This window comes from Phyllostomus hastatus, unplaced genomic scaffold (genome assembly GCF_019186645.2).
Source record: "Phyllostomus hastatus isolate PE091 unplaced genomic scaffold, TTU_PhHast_1.1 phas_contig_254, whole genome shotgun sequence".
NCBI classification, from domain to species: Eukaryota; Metazoa; Chordata; class Mammalia; order Chiroptera; family Phyllostomidae; genus Phyllostomus; species Phyllostomus hastatus.
In genome coordinates, this window is record NW_025333810.1 from 10,788,325 (window position 1) to 10,804,939 (window position 16,615).

A 16,615-nucleotide genomic window follows, 5' to 3' on the forward strand; every position below is an offset into this window, starting at 1 on the left:
AGTGTTTGGGAGGGACTTTAGTGCAGGCCAAGGTCAGCTGCTGCCTCGACCCTGTTCTGGGCTACTGAGTACGAGCTACAAAATTGATCATCAGATGGTTGCCACTTATGCTGGGCATGGTTGCCACTTATGCTGGGCATGGTTGCCACTTATGATGGTTGATCATCAGATGGTTGCCTGGGAGAGGCTAAGGAGAATTGAGGCTGGCCACTGCCGGTGCCAGGCTTGGGACTCTTTAGTAAGAGATATGGGACACAATGAGGCCAGACACTGTTTATTTTGGTTTTTGAACCTTCAAGAGATTTTGGGAAAGTCTGAAGCATAAGCTAAGACAGGCCATTTTTATGGAAAAGCCACTGGAAGTAGCTTGGGTGGGCCTGCAAGTTGGGTGAGGCAGGATCTCAGGGAATCACCACGATTAGCCAAACGGTAAGGTTGATGGAGGCCCACGTATGGCACCCACCTGCAAGTGCTGGATGGGTTGGGAAAGGGATCAACAAAGGAACAATGGCCTCTGACAGCACTTCTGTCTGGTAGAAAGCTGCTTCTCCAGCCCTCACCCAGAGGCCAGACAATTCTTTTTTCTCTTTGGCACCCTTTGAGCTGCCTCCCCAGAGTGAGTGAATCTGTCCACAAGTAAGTCTCTGCACCGCAGGCCCTTTAAAAGGAATGCCTAGGGCTCCAGAAGCCCTCCATCTCAGTCAGCCACAATCCCTTCTGGTTTTTACCCCTCCTACCTGCCTCCAACTGGCTTCTTTGCTATATCCTTAGTTATAGGACGTCTGTTCAGCTAGTCTTCTGGAGGTTCTCAATGAGGGTTGTTCTATAGTTTAGTTGTAATTTTGTTCTGGTTGTGGGAGGATGTGAACACAGCATTCACCTACTTCACCTTCTTGACCAGAAGCCTGTTTTAAAAGTTTAAAATGCCGTTAAACCTGTAAATTTGATCCTAACATATGTGAATTGTTCTTTCTCAGAGTGAAGATACACAACAGCAAATCATCAGGGAGACGTTCCACTTGGTATCTAAGAGAGATGAAAATGTTTGTAATTTCCTAGAAGGAGGATTGTAAGTAAAGCATTTCATAGACAATTCTAATCTTTGACTATGATTAAAATATATACTGTTAAACCTGTTTATGATAAAATTCTCCTAATTAATTGCATTAGGTGAATTAAGTGATACCTATATTAGCTATAAGTCTAATTTAAAGAAATTTTTAAAGATAAGCAATTTTTAAAAGAATTTTATAAAAGTATTTCATGTAAAGTAATATGTTCATATAGTAAAATTTCAAACATTACAAGGAAAGTATAAAATGTAAATCAAGAGTCTCTCTCTTCCAATTTTAGACCTTCTTCCAAGTTTCTTGTGTATCCTTCTAGAAAATTAATTTTGCTTTGACTGGCATATAAAAGTATGATCTTTAAACATTTTACTATGGAATCAAACTGTGTATGCTAGTTTGCATGTTGTTTGTTTTCACTTAGTGTTTTGAAAAGCTTTGCAAATAAACATATCTAGAGCAATTTATTGTTTATAATGACTACAGGTTATTCCTTGTAGTGTAGAGTCACTTGTTTATTTTGTCATGATAAACAAGACTGAAGTCTGCTTTTCAAATATATGTCTATGTGTGTGTACATGTGTATGTATAGGCATATCTTTATATAGATAGATTAGAAATCAGCTTATTTTCTATTTTAAATGATTAAGAATTACCTATAATCTATATAGTATAATATGTCAAATATGTTTCAATAAAAATAAATTTAAAAATAAAATTACTTATAATTAACTTGACAACTATTATAAATACTTTTAAATTAATGGGTTTCATGACTTTTAAATTAACTGAATTTGCACTCAGTTTTATAAATGTTCCCACATGTTTATATAGTTAATTTCTTAACAAGATATTTTCTCAGTGACAATTCAACAACTAAACTATAACTGAGTCCCATTATGAATAATCACAGGTTAGAGAAACTACACTTTTGTATTTTAAGGTATATGATGCATAGTGTGAAAAAAAGGATAGTAGCAAAGTTATTTTTTCTGAACATAAATTACTTTTCATCATGTAGAAAGTTTACTTTCATTTCACAAGAGGTTATATCATACTGCACTTAAATTGACAAAATGTTTGTTAATTTTGCCATTAACTCAAGGCTTCCGATTTATAGTTGAGACAGGTGCACCTGCTTTCTGTTTTTATATTTTAATTGTATTTTTCTTATTTCTCTTAAACTTGTATAGTTTAGTTGTCTTTACCATTACTATTACTTTCCTTCCTATCAGCCTCTTAATCTCTTATCTCATAAGAAACTTACCAGCCAGCATAATGCACTGCATGTGATAGATGTGCAAGAACTCAATTGATCTAACCAGGGAGCTGTTTGAACTAGAAATTATGGGTTGGCGTTGTGATCATTCTTTTCCAACCTTATAAGAAGTAGAAGGCAAATATTGCATCATAGATGAGGCTGCACATCTGGTTTAGTCCTAGTTTTGTCACTAGCATGTTGGTTTTCCTGAACAGGTAACTTAAATTTTTGTATTAATACCTCAGTTTTTAACCTATGTGAAATGAGGTATTTGAACTAAGAGAATTTCTAAAATTCTGTGGTTTTATATGGTGTATTACATTCCATACAAGAATTTGTATCAGTCTTTATCATTATTGTACTGTAGTTTAAAGATGAAATTATGTTTTAAAGGCAAAATACATTCTTGCCATATTAATATCTTCATTTTCTTTTAATAACATTAATAGCCATTTACAAAAATTTTTATAAGTTTGGTCATCTTCTTTTAAAACAGAGCCAAGCAAAAGTTTAAGACAAATGCTAAATTGCTGATTTTAGATGAAGTAAAGCCTGAGCTTATTGCTTACTAATCTTTCTTTGTGTGCAGACTGTCTTTTTCTTTCCCGAACATCCATATTTTGTTCGTGATAAAATGGCCTTTTTATTTCATTGTTATCCCTGGCTGACATGCCCCCTTCTGAATTTTGTCATGGCTGGCTCTTTTTGTCTTTTTCAAAGAACAATTGTAATCATAACCTATAAAAAATTTCAGAGAATCTTTAAAGTGCATAATCATATTTTTAATCAAATCTTTTCTAAAAATATCTACCACAGGAAAAAGTTTGTCAAAGATTATTTCCCCTCTTACTGTTAGAGAATATAAATATAGTGATACTTAGAGAAGTTGTTTCTACAGAACTTATAAATTCAGTGTTATTTTTACTGAGTAAATAATAGATGCCATTTTCCCTGTCTTGTTCCAGTGTTCAATTAGCTTTGATTACATTTAGTCTTGATTTTTTTTTGTTAGTGTTAGAAGGTATTTTGAGAAGGTGAACAGACTGATTATTATAAATTTAACTATGAAATATCTAAACTGTGTTTAGAAAAATATAAGAAGTTTGGAAAGATTATTTGTAAAATGCTATACATTGTAAGTAAAAACATTTGGTGAAATAATTGAATATCTCTTAGTTCAAGGATTTTTTTTTTGCATTTATATTTCAAAACAAAATGTATTTTTGGAGATCTTCTTGGGAAATCTGTCCAAACTTAAGAAGAAATGTCATTCTTTTTTTTCTTATTGCTAATCAGTCTTAAGCTGTATCATTTACTGTTAGCTGTGAAATTAAATTTAGTAAACACTTACAAATGCCCTGTGATCTGATTTCTTACTTTTTTCTGACCTCATTGCTTACTAATCTTTCTTTGTATGCAGGCTGTCTTTTTCCTCCCTGAGCATCCATGTTTTATTCCTGATGAAATGGCTGTTCTATTAGTTGTTACCTCTGCCTGAAATGCTCTTCTGTAAATTTTGTCATGGCTGGCTCATTATCATTAGCTCTTGGCCTAAATGTCACTCTTAACATCTAATCTGAAGTAACAAATCCACCAATGTGGTATTATCCCATTTTGATTATCTTTCTAATGCTTTCCACTCTGATAATTTTTCCTTATTTTGTTTGTTATTGCTCCTTACCTCCTATCAGTGCCTGACACATAGTAGGTACTCAGTTAGTAGTTTAATGAAAGAATGAATTAAAATTAAACACCAGCATCTCTTACTTAACATTTTTGAAGAAAACAACCATCTTAATTTACTTGGTCTCTGATACAAGTTCGCTTGAATGCAATGCCGTTAAATGTTACCTTTCATTTTATAAAAAGGTTTTTAAGCCAGTTGTCAGTTTGCTTTAGCTAATGAAAATGTTTTTCATTTTGTTCTTACAATGTTCCAATTGTTTGTTTTGTCATTTAGATTAATTGGAGGATCTGACAACAAACTGATATATAGACATTATGCAACATTATATTTTGTCTTCTGTGTGGATTCTTCAGAAAGTGAACTTGGCATTTTAGATCTAATTCAAGTAAGTTAACATTTGCCTCTATCTTCAATAACAATTTTGGCATTTATATTTTTAAAAACTTGCGTGTTGTAACACACACACTTTTCTAAAATGATGTTTTATTTGGTAAGAAATCAAATGTTCCATAGTAGATATTGGGTGGGTAAAAGAGGGAGGAGGGATGGAAAAACACAAAGACTAGCTTACTCTGATGAAGACTAATCAAGTTAATTTCACCTTGCTCCCTTTTTCTTGTTCACATAAGTCACCACAACAAGCCCAAGACTTAATGGATCTCTTACTGGATATATTTAGATTTGACCTCAAAACCCACTCCTCTCTGTCTTCTGATCTTTCATAATGTCCCTGGAACTCAAGGTCACTCATCAGCAAATTCCTCTTATTCTTCAACCTTGCTTCCTAATATAACCATCACCTTTTTGCTCTTAAATTTAATCTGGTTTCCCTGATGACATTACACGCAGTCCTCTCCAGTGGTAGCAGATTTCTGTCATGCTTTCTTTACAGCGTTGAGCCTGGAGGTGTTCTCCTTGCTTTTTCCAGATCATTATCTATATTTTTTCTTTCTTTTTAAAAACATCTCCAAGCTTTATCTCAGGTTATGAAACTATACCATCTTCTACCCATCCCATTGCAGTAATCTTTTATTCCCACCTTCCATTCATTGGAGATTCTGTGAAAAACTTTCAAGGGTCTGATATATTACCCTGCCTGCAAGCTAATAAGTTAACTACCACAATTTCATGGATCCTTGCAGAAAACAAGAGATTTCTGGGCCAGAAACAAAGGACTTCATTACTAACAGCAAAAGCAGTTGCCAAAGAACAGCCTTTGCTTACACTGGGTCCTCAAGTTGTTCCAGTTTCCAAAGTGTGACTTGAAAGGGGCCATGCGATACCTTTATACACAGTAGATTAAGTAATAGAGGAACTGCAAGCTTAGGGAACTGGAGTCTTTTTTAATGGACACTAAGCATGTCTGCCCTTGAAGTGGAAGATGAGAATATTTTCTAAGCGTAAACCTATCCTTTGCTCTGGAAGAGGACACTCTATTTTCCAAGGTTGTTTGCTAGACAAGCTTGCTTGAGAAGATAGTCCACAACAAAGGCAGCTAGTAACTCTGTTCACATTATGTACAGAAACAGGATACTCATTTATAGTTATTCACTGCCCTCACTTCAGTATTGCTTGTGATTTCAGTGTTCATGTGGACAATTTTTCTAGGACGCTGGTGTGTTCATATGTGGAATTACTCTTCTCCAATGAATTTTGCCCTTTACCCCACCTCACTGTTCATTTCTAGATCTTGTCTTTATTCAAACTTCAATTTCTCCATCATTTCAGTTTCACAGTTTATACTCTCTGCCTCTTCTTATCTTTCATATCACAATTCCTGTTACTCCAACAATTCTTTGAGTCTATTGTGATTTTAAGTCTTTTAAATCTTTTTTTTCACTGCTCCTGGTCTCTCTGATGTCTTACTTGCCTTACTCAGCTTAAATTCTGTGGTCAATCATGATAATCATAACCTTATATATACTCAGCTCCTTCTCTGTACCTATACATCTGAACATACTGAGTGGGGAAAAAACTATAATCATTGGCTTCACTTACTGGCTTCACTCTTAACTCATGATCCCTAGCCTCAGTGAGTCCTTAATACTACCCAGTAATATTACTATAATTTCCTGGTCTATTCACTGTTCCATACTCTAGACAACTGCTGATACATTCTCCTCTCTCTTTAAGTCTCTAACATTTTTAGCATTTTGCTTCTTAGTTCGCTGAGAAAATTGAAGCAATAGAGAACTTCTGCAGACGCTACATCTGTGTCCATGTACTCTACTCTGTCTTCTACGAGAGATGAACTCACTATACTCCTAGCTAAGGCCAATTCACCCACTTATATGCTGGTTTTCTCCTCATTTCCATAGCAGTTCTCCCTCTTTCTCCTGTTATTTTTCCTCTGTTTTATTTATGTATTTACTGATCTGTGATTGCATTTTTAATTATCTTATGTCCTATGAGCACATTAATTTACAATTTTGTGTTGATGATCTATTCACCTCTACTTTAATCCTTCTAGTGAGTTGGGGAAAGTACCATTACCACATATATACAGGAATTTTACAGTTGTTTTTGAATAGCTGTTCAAGACAATCCTGAATTATAACTTAGTCTGACTTAAAGAATTCACAAGCAGAGTTTGCTACCATGTCTAGTCATGCTGAACTTTTAAAAGCATCTGACCCTATAGATCATCTATAAAATGTGAGAAGTGTTAAATATTCTTAATTTGATATTATACATAAACCACACTAAAATGTCTTTAAGTAAAGGCAACAGTTTAGATATAGGGAATTGTAATTAAATTGGCATTGTTAGGAACAAAAAGATAAAATGGACTCTTCCACCTTATCTTTAGCCCTTGTCTTTTAAAAGGCTAATGAAAACAACTTGAATCACAAGCGAGTCTTGCTGTTCTAAGAGACAGTGAAAGGATTTCCTCAGTATTTAAACATATTAGTATAACTAGTTATATAAATCTAAATATAAAACCAATCTCATACTGGTATTGAGATGGCATTTACCATCTTTGTGAAAAGTTGAACATTACAAATCAAGTCCAATCATATTTTTGGAAGGGGAAAACAGTGATAGTACTTGCTTAATGGAAATTACCATCAAAGTTCAAGCTGATCATAGTCATTTAACCACAAGCCAATCTTATTTTAATCAGGACTACTCAAAAGAAATGTTCCATTAGCTATTCATGATCTGAATTATGGTGTATGAGGTCAATTTAAATGTGATGCACATAAAAAGGTCATGAGACATTTGTTGTAATAAATAAGTTAGTGGCTAACTATCACTGATAAGTAGCTTTTTTGAGATAAGTTACCAAGTCTTCCCTTTCTGCACTCTTCTTCTTAATGCAGCAAAGATCATTTTTGTTCCAGGAATGTGTTTCTTGGGATTCCCCAAATACTCCATCAGTGTAAGCCCTCCCAGGTGATATATTTGTTTTTGTGGACATCCATGTAAGAAAATCCAGTGGCCCAACCTGTCTTTCTCCCAAATAAGCCTTGGAGATTTGGCCCAAGGTTAGTGGAGGCAAGTCTTGTGCTTGCCTCTCTTTTCTACATTATGGCACTGGGCACATTTCCAAACAAAAATCTTCTTGCCTTTCTCAACATCACCCATTTTTAAGTCACTCTTGTCACACATGACTCAGAGGTTCCAGCTCAAAAGCTGGACATTCTGCTCTAAGCCCAAGGACACACTGATCCATGCCTGTATACTGGTGTTGATGCAACCGAAATCACTCCCATTTTTCCTCTCTGCTAGATAATTTCCACTAACCTATAATATTTTCTCCCGTTGTAAAAAAAAAAAAGTCCTGTCTCTATTTCCTTCTCCAGCCACTGCCTCATTTCTTTCCCCCTCTTTACTGCAAAAACACTTTTAAGATAGCTGTGTACAATGTCTCAGTTTTTTCTTTTCCCATTTGTCTTGAACACATTCCCATCAGGTTTTCAGCTCCACAGTTATTGATCCAAAGGTTCTCTTCAGTCCTTTATTTGATTAAGAATGTTTATCAGTCTGTTCTTCATAAAATATTTTCTTCACTTGGCTTCTAGAATACCTTACTTGCCTAGTTGATTTGTTTCAGTTTTCTGACCTCTCCTACCTCTTTTTCTTTGGCAAATCCTGTTGGATATACAGAGTATGACCACTTAACCACTCTCTGCATTGCCAGTGTATTGATCCAAGCCACCACTAGCTCTTGTCTGGGTTATTACAGTAGTTTCCTGACTGATGTTTCTGCTTCCACTGTCTTTTCCGTTGGTCTTATCTCAGTAAAACAACCAAAGTGATATTATTGAAATATGTCACGTCTTACACTCTTCCATTCTGAATGCTCCAATGGCTTTTCTTCTCGCTCAGAGTAAAGACCAAATTCCTTACAGATGACCCATGAAGCCCCACATAATTTGACTCCCCTCCCCATACCCTGCTATTTATCTTATTTTGGCTTCTACTACTTTCCCTTTTGTTCTACCCACACTGGCCATCCTTGCTGTTCCTCAAACATATTAGGCATGCTTCTACCTCAGATCCTTTGTGCTTTCTAATTTTGTACCTAGATTGTTTTTCCATTTGACATTTCCATGGCTAACTCCATTAATCTTTCAGGTCTTGACCCAGATGTCACTTTCTCAATATGATACTCCCTGGTCCTTCTCTTTGATATATTCTAACTCCTTTCCTGCTTTATTATCCTTTTCCTTAGTACTTATCACCATTTAGTATGCCATATATTTAACTGACTTTATCTTATTTATTGTCATTGAGCCTTACAAGAATATAAGCTGCATGTGGGTTAGGATTTTTGTTTATTTTGTTCATTTATTTGTCTCTAGTGTATACAAAGGTGCAGACAACATAGTAGGTCCTTGGCAGATAGTTGTTGAATGAATGAATGTATTTAATGCCTAACATTTAGCATTCTTTGTAAAATAAATGACAACAAAAATCCAAAGGTTAATTACAAAGAGAAGAGTTAACTAGAAAAATAAAATATAGTGGTTGCTATGCAAGAGCAGTTCTTTTTAATCTTAGTGCTGGTTGCACTGATGTGTTTAATTTGTGAAAATCATTAATCTCTGTATATACTTAATATTTTGTACTTTCCATTTGTGATATTCCATTAAAATAAGAAAATTAACTGACAATAAAAAATGTACTTCAAATAATTATATTGCATTAAGATTATCACAAGGGAATGCTCATGCATGAATCAGTCACTTTAAAAACATTGAGTGAACTAATATGGAAAGAAATAGCTTATTGTTTCTGCTTCTTTCATGAAACAGTTATTCAGAACTTATTTACAACTGATTTTCTTGTGTTGTTCAGCCTCTGCTTTTGAGATAGGCAAGTGTAATGTAAAAAGTAAATGGGGAAAATTATAAACCAAGAGAGTTTGGATCATAACCTCTTGGTTTTGCATATTCTTTAGAGAACAGATTGAGAAAACTTAACAAACATCAACATATAGTTACTAAATATATGCTGTGCCATTTTGAATATTAAAAATTACCATTCAAATGATCACAGAAGCATATTTTTATACAAATATTTCATGTTTCTGAGACATGAGTGTTTTGCAGATTTGACTTTATATATTGTATAAAATCTGAGATAAGTCATTGTTAGTAAATTCTTATGTCACCAAATTGAATAATCAGCTTCTGTTTTTTTATGTTCCTTTTTAAAATTTCTATAAGGGAAAAAAGGTGATTCTTTTTTGTTTCTGATGTGTACTATTTTAGTGTGATATTGACTGCCATATAAGCAAATTTCAGAGTCAATCAAAGCTTTTTTTAAAAAGTATTTTATTCATCTTTAGAGAAAGAGGGAGAGAGGGAGAAAAACATCAATATGTGAGAGAAACTTCAGTCAGTTGCCTTTTGCACCCCCCATCTGGGGACCTGGTGGCAACCCAGGCGTGTGCCCTGTTTGTGAATGAACCGATGACCTTTTGGTTTGCAGGCTGGCACTCAATCCACTGAGCCACACTAGCCAGGGCTCAAAGCTTTTTTTAGAGTCTTTTCTGTTGTAGCATATCTTCATTGAGACTGTTAAAATATTTACAGAGTGAGAATAGAAGTTCATTAAATATAAATGTTAGTTGTTTGAGTTATTTATAAGCAGTCATATTGTCCTCAATTAATTTATTGTGTCAAGCTGATAATGGAGACAAAAGTTCACTAGGTAATTCCCAATTCTGTCATTGTTTTTTATACCACATAGGGCAATTACCGCACCATCAGTTGTAGTTTAGAAATAGTTGAGAAATAACAGCTAAACTTTTCTTTAGATATAGTAAGGTATGTTTTGGCCATGTTGATAGAATACAAATAAAAACTGGGGCTATGTGTATAGCATTTGTCATTATTGTGTTACAAGTGTTCAGCTAGCTTTTATGAAATTATTTTACTTACAGCTGTTAATGCTAATTTAGTATGTGATTGACCATATCACTTAATCTTTATAGACCTTCAATTTTTTCACTTGTAAAGTATGTCTGTTTTAATATGCTGCCTACAGACCCCATGAGGTGGTTTGAAAGGTCAATGAATAAAAGCGAGCTAGCTCTGCTTTGTACTGGCTGGGCAAAATTAACCTCTTTGACCCTAATATCTTCATCTGAAAAATGGGGATAATAATAATACCAACTCATAGAACAAATAGGAGCAAAGATTAAAAAAGATATTTTACATGAAGCTCATAGCTAAATGACTGACATAATAGTAATTAGTGGTCTTAGCTAACATCATTAAGGCATATGTTTATTAAGGAAAGCGTATAAAGTATTATTTTATTAGTATACAAACTGAATTGGATAAAGAAGTTCTTTTAACTTTTTCACTTTTACAAGGCTTTGTGGATCTTTTTATTCTGTGTGTGATGGCTTAGGATGAATTCTGCATGGTGAATAAGTTATGTGATAAGAAGTAGATTTAATTGGGGATACTTGTAAACCAAGAATACTTAGGTGAAGAAAGATTCCCTGATCTTCCTAGTATTACATAGGAAATTATGCAAGGTAGGTGCTACCTAACAGAATTGTGTGCCAAGGGAGACCTCACCTTATCCCACCCCACATTATTGTTCTCTTTTATTACAAGGGTAGGAGTGAAAGCACCCTTGTTAGTGGGGTGATATATACACTATTTAAGCTTTAGGCTATATAGGTTTATATACCACCTGTTTTTAAGAATTATCTGGGAAACTCAGCTGACTAGCACTTGGGGATTGTGGGAGGTTGCCACTCCTTTATTGGGAGGTTGTAGGAGGTGATAAACCCCTGATCCCATGGGTGAAGATGAGTTCTGACACAGTTCCTCCTGCTAGAGCCCTGGTCCAGTTGGCTTATTTTCCAGGCAATCCAGAGTGAGTGACTAGGATCCTTTTAGGAAAATTCTACTTGCTACACTATGCTGTATTATCAGAGTATTAAAACTTTCGGTTTTCAGTGAGTTGTTTCTTATATTTGTGTGAAAAGCAAAAAAAATATTTCTGTAAACAATTGAATTAAACACTCCTAGGCTGACTCATTATTCTTAAGATTTTTTTTCCTATTTTCTTGTTGAGAAGTCTAATTTCCAATAGTTAGAAATATAAAATTTACTTTTCTGTTATTTAAATTACTATTTCTTTGTGATAAATCCTAGTATTAAATTTGGTGATACTTATTATTCTAGTTTACATGTTTGTTGACATCTCAACAGTCCTCTTGGGAGGCATCATAGTATCAGATTAGTGGTTTTTTGTTTGTTTTAAAATTTTATTTATTTATTTACTTTAATATATTTTATTGATTATGCTATTACAGTTGTCCCATTTTCCCCCCTTCACTCCCCTCCACCCTGTACACTCTCTCCCACCCATATCCCCCCTTTAGTCATGTCCATGTGTCATACTTATAAGTTCTTTAGCTTCTACATTTCCCATACTATTCTTACCCTCCCCCTATCTATTTTCAACCTATATTTTATGCTACTTATTCTCTGTACCTTTTCCCCCTCTCTCCTCCTCCCACTCCCCTGTTGCTAACCCTCCATGTGATCTCCATTTCTGTGGTTCTCTTCCTGTTCTAGTTGTTTGCTTAGTTTCTTTTGGTTCTGGTTTAGGTGTGGTGGTTAATAATTGTGAGTGTGGTTGTTAATAATTCTGAGTTCGCTGTCCTTTTACTATACATGTTTTTTCTTTATCTTCTTTTCTTAGATAAGTCCCTTTAACATTTCATAAAATAAGGGCTTGATGATGATGAACTCCTTTAACTTGACCTTATCTGAGAAGCACTTTATCTGCCCTTCCATTCTAAATGAGAGCTTTGCTGGATAGAGCAATCTGGGATGTAGGTCCTTGCCTTTCATGACTTGGAATACTTCTTTCCAGCCCCTTCTTGCCTGTAAGATCTCTTTGGAGAAATCAGCTGACAGTCTGATGGGAACTCCTTTGTAGGTGACTGTCCCCTTATCTCTTGCTGCTTCTAGGATTCTCTCCTTCATTTTTACCTTGGCTAATGTAATTACGATGTGCCTTGGTGTGTTTCCTCTTGAGTCCAACTTCTTTGGGGCTCTCCGAGCTTCCTGGATTTCCTAGAAGTCTATTTCCTTTGCCAAAATGGGGAAGTTCTCCTTTATTATTTGTTCAAATACATGTTCAATTTGTTGCTTTTCCTCTTCCCCTTCTGGTACCCCTATAATTTGGATGTTGGAACGTTTAAAGATGTCCTGGAGGTTCCTAAGCTTCTCCTCATTTTTTTGAATTCTTATTTCTCCATTCTTTCCTGTTTGGTTTTTTTTTTCTTCCTTCTGGTCCACTCTATTGTTTTGAATCCCAGTTTCCTCCCCATCACTATTGGTTCTCCATGCATCTTCCTTCATCTCTTTTATGGTAACCTCCATTTTTTTCATCTAATTTGTGCCCAAAATCAACCAATTCCGTGAGCTTCCTGATCACCAGTGTTTTGAACTGTGCATCTGATAGATTGGCTATCTCTTGGTCGCTCAAAAGGATGAGTCCTGGGGCATTGATCTGTTCTTCTGTTGGAGACATGTCTGTCTGTCTCTCTCTCTCTCTCTCTCTCTCTCTCTCTCTCTCTCTCTTGCTCTGGTCACTCTTGTTACGGTGAGGGGCGGAGCCTTAGGTGTTCACCAGGGCTGGGCACCCCAGTCACTAGATTGTGACGTTGTATGTGGGGGAAGGGGCGGGGGTGGGAGGGAACAATGGCGGTAGCTCCATTCTCCTGGGACTTCAGTCCCTTCTCTGGGATCCTGGGTTTCGTGCTCTGCCCTGGTCCACAATCGCCACCTCACTGGGTCTGCCAGCTGCCGCTTGCGTACTCAGGGTCCACCCGCTGCAATCTTGTGCGCTCCAGATGTCTTACATGCTCCAGTTGCCTTATGCACCTAGTTCTCCCTGTTCTCCATGCGTCTCGACCCACTCCTGGCTGCTCCTCTCCGCTCCTCCTACTGGTCTGGATGAACAGGTCTACTTCAACTTCTTGGCTGTCCAACTTCCATTCAGTTAAATTCTCTGCCAGTTCTGGGTGTTATTCTGCCTCTAAATTGTTGTTGTTCTAATCTTGGTTGTGTGTGGAGGTACGGTGCGTCCACCTATGCCTCCATCTTGCCGGAAGTCCAGATTAGTGTTTGGAGTCAGATGGTTAAATGTTGGGTCTGTCATCTAACAGTTACATAACTTTGAGCAAATTACTTAGCCTTAACCCATCTCCAGTTTTTTTGTTTGTAAATGCTGATGTTTATACCTACCTTGCCAGCATTGTTACAAGAATTAGAACTGATGTATATAATGCAGTTAGCATAGGGCCTAGAATGTAGTAGACATTGTTATTATTTACTTTATAGTGGTGAAGGATTTTGGAACTCAGGTACTAAAGTTAGAATGTTGGAGCTGGAAGCAACTTAAAATTTAATTTTCCCCCTTAAAAGTAGGTTTGAAAGAGAGGAAATAACTCAGTTTATGGTGTTTCTCTTTAAGGTGAATTCTTTATTTCCAGTATAGAATGGTAGGTTTTCAGGAAGGAATTGGATGTAGAAGAGGAGAGCCCCCTTTGAGCTTGCATATTCAGGTTTTTGGTTCTTTAAATTTTTTTTTAAATTTTCATGTCGAAATTATTTCAGACTAACAAAAGAATGGCAAATGTAATACAAAGAATTCTTCCCCCATCCTATATTCACCTAGATTCCCCAAATTTAACATCTTCCATATAACCATAGTACAATGATTAAAATCAGGAAATTAACATTGATACAGTACTATCATTTAATCTATAGACTTTATACAAAATTTGCCAATTGTCCCATTAATGTCATTTTTTTCATTCAGAGCTCAATTCAATTCACATGTTGCATTGATTTTTGTGTCTCCTAAGTCTTTTTTTACTGTGCAATAGTTCTTTATTTTTGTCTTTTATTCATGTCTTTTATACCTTGATTCTTTGGTGAGTACTAGATAGTTATTGTGTAGAATATTCCTCAGTTCAGATTTGTTTGGTGTTTCTTTTTTTTTTTTTTTTAAGATTTTATATATTTATTTTTAGAGAGGGAAGGGAGGGAGAAAGAGAGAGAGAGCAAAACATCAATGTGCGGTTACTGGGGGCCGTGGCCTGCAACCCAGATACGTGGCCTGACTGGGAATCAGACCTGCGACACTTTTGTGTTTGGTGTTTCTTAAGAATTAAATCAGGTTATATATATTTTGGCAAGAAATACCCCAGAAGCAATGTTACTTCCCCTTTAATGCATCATATCAAGAGGCATGGTGTCATTTTGTCCCATTACTTAATGATATTTATTCTGATTTCTTGGTTAAGATGATGCCTCTCAGGTTTATTGTAAACTTCTATTTCCCCTTTGTGCTTAAAGTATTTTGTGAGCAATAAATTTGAGACTATATAAATATCCTTTCTCTAATCTTTTTTTGGCCATTAATTTTAACATCTATCAATAATTCTTGCCTGAAAGAATTATTATTGTGTTATTTGCCAAATGGTGATTTTTTTTCCATTATGCCTTCTATATTTATTAGTTAAACTCTATGAGGGAAAACTTTCTTTTAAATCAGTGTTCAAAACATCAAGTGTACCATGTTTAATTAAAGATAGGATGTCTTTTGAGGCCAAATACCATTTTGAAAATCAACTTCTGCTTGGAAGTTTAAATATAGTTCTAACAATTTATGTCTGTATGTTTTATTAAATGTTCTCATGATTAGCTTTTGTGCAGAGAAAGAAATAATCAGAGGCTACCTTCATTTTTAAAATTAGTATTTGATGTATTAGCCTTATAAACTCAAAATCCTGTTTTTCTTAGACTTCTAAATCCAACATACAACTCATATTAAATCACTTTAATGGACAGGTGTAATTAACCTGGACTTTAATGGACAATGTAGTTAAATTTCCTATAGTACAAACAGTCTTTGTTTTGTACATTACTTTATTAATGTGGGTGGTAGAAGTATTAGAAGTTAAAAATTTGCTTTATACTTTTCTGTATTTTTCATATTTTCTAAATAATCTCTTTTTACTACATTAAAAATGAAGTACTATTTTTTATTGTTGTTGGAAGGATTATTCCTACTAAATAAGAATGTGAGTTCTGCAATAAGACTTTCCAGAATTTAATAAAAACCCTAGTATATAACTGTGTTAGTAGTTAACTTTTTGCTTTAGATTACTCTTCTGCAAATGGTTGCTAATAAAAGTACCTGCCTTATGGGGTTACTATGAAAGATTAAATAAAATAATTTATTTAAAGCACTTGGAATAATAACAATGTCATATAATTAAGATAACTAAATCACACAAAAAGAATCATTGATATAATCTCTTTCAGAATCATTATGATATAAATATAGAAGACAGGAAGTCCTTTCATCAATGCTTAATTTCTTCATATTGAAATTTAAAGTTTAATATCTGTAAATGGACAGTAAATGTTTCTATTTTTACTAAGATTGTCATCATTGACACATTAGTGTCCACATCAGGTTAGTGCTAATCTAGTCCAGAATCCAGTCATATGCTGAGTTGAGTGTTATATACACACCTTAAACACCATACATTAAGGGCTCTAAATATTACAATTATTGGTATATATTGGAGAATGTACTTAGGCTATATTCATAGTTTTTCTTCAAAGGTGTAATTGGTCTGATTTTAGGTGGAGTCTGTCTCCCCCAGCTTTATTGGCACATTTTTTATGGTGTTTTTTGATTCCTGGTTTGAGCTAAATCAGTGATCTCTTTAGAACATTGTGCTGCTAAGAAAACATTTTTTTGGATCACTTAGCATATTTTTAGTATTCCTAAATTTATACCTACTATTCTTAGGCTTAAGACTTTTTCTTTCCCATAACATGTCAGTTTAACATTTATGTACTTCATTTAATAGTATAGATTAGAAACAGTAGGATTAATTCATCCTGAAAGAAATTGCATATTATTTTATATATAATCTTTTAAGTGATGTTACTTAAGAATATTTCATGGCATCTTTTTTTTTACCTAGTGCAAATTTTTATTTCTTTATATGTGTATAGTATTATACTACTAGCTAACATATATGGAGTACCTTTTTGGTGAGACACTGTTTTTAGCCCTTTATATTCATTTAAT

The 16,615-nt window shown here is 34.8% G+C and overlaps 1 protein-coding gene and 1 pseudogene across 2 annotated transcripts in view; one reads left to right on the forward strand and one right to left on the reverse strand.

The window, feature by feature from the left end:
* Window positions 1-16,615, forward strand: part of AP3S1 (adaptor related protein complex 3 subunit sigma 1) — a 75,086-nt gene that overhangs the window by 23,986 nt on the left and 34,485 nt on the right. For both annotated transcript variants that reach the window (XM_045837880.1, XM_045837881.1), the window contains exons 2-3: window positions 978-1,069; window positions 4,289-4,400. In XM_045837880.1, coding sequence (XP_045693836.1) covers window positions 978-1,069; window positions 4,289-4,400 — 204 coding nt within the window. The remainder of the gene's footprint in view (window positions 1-977; window positions 1,070-4,288; window positions 4,401-16,615) is intronic.
* On the reverse strand, window positions 7,269-7,603 carry LOC123818026 (annotated as a pseudogene).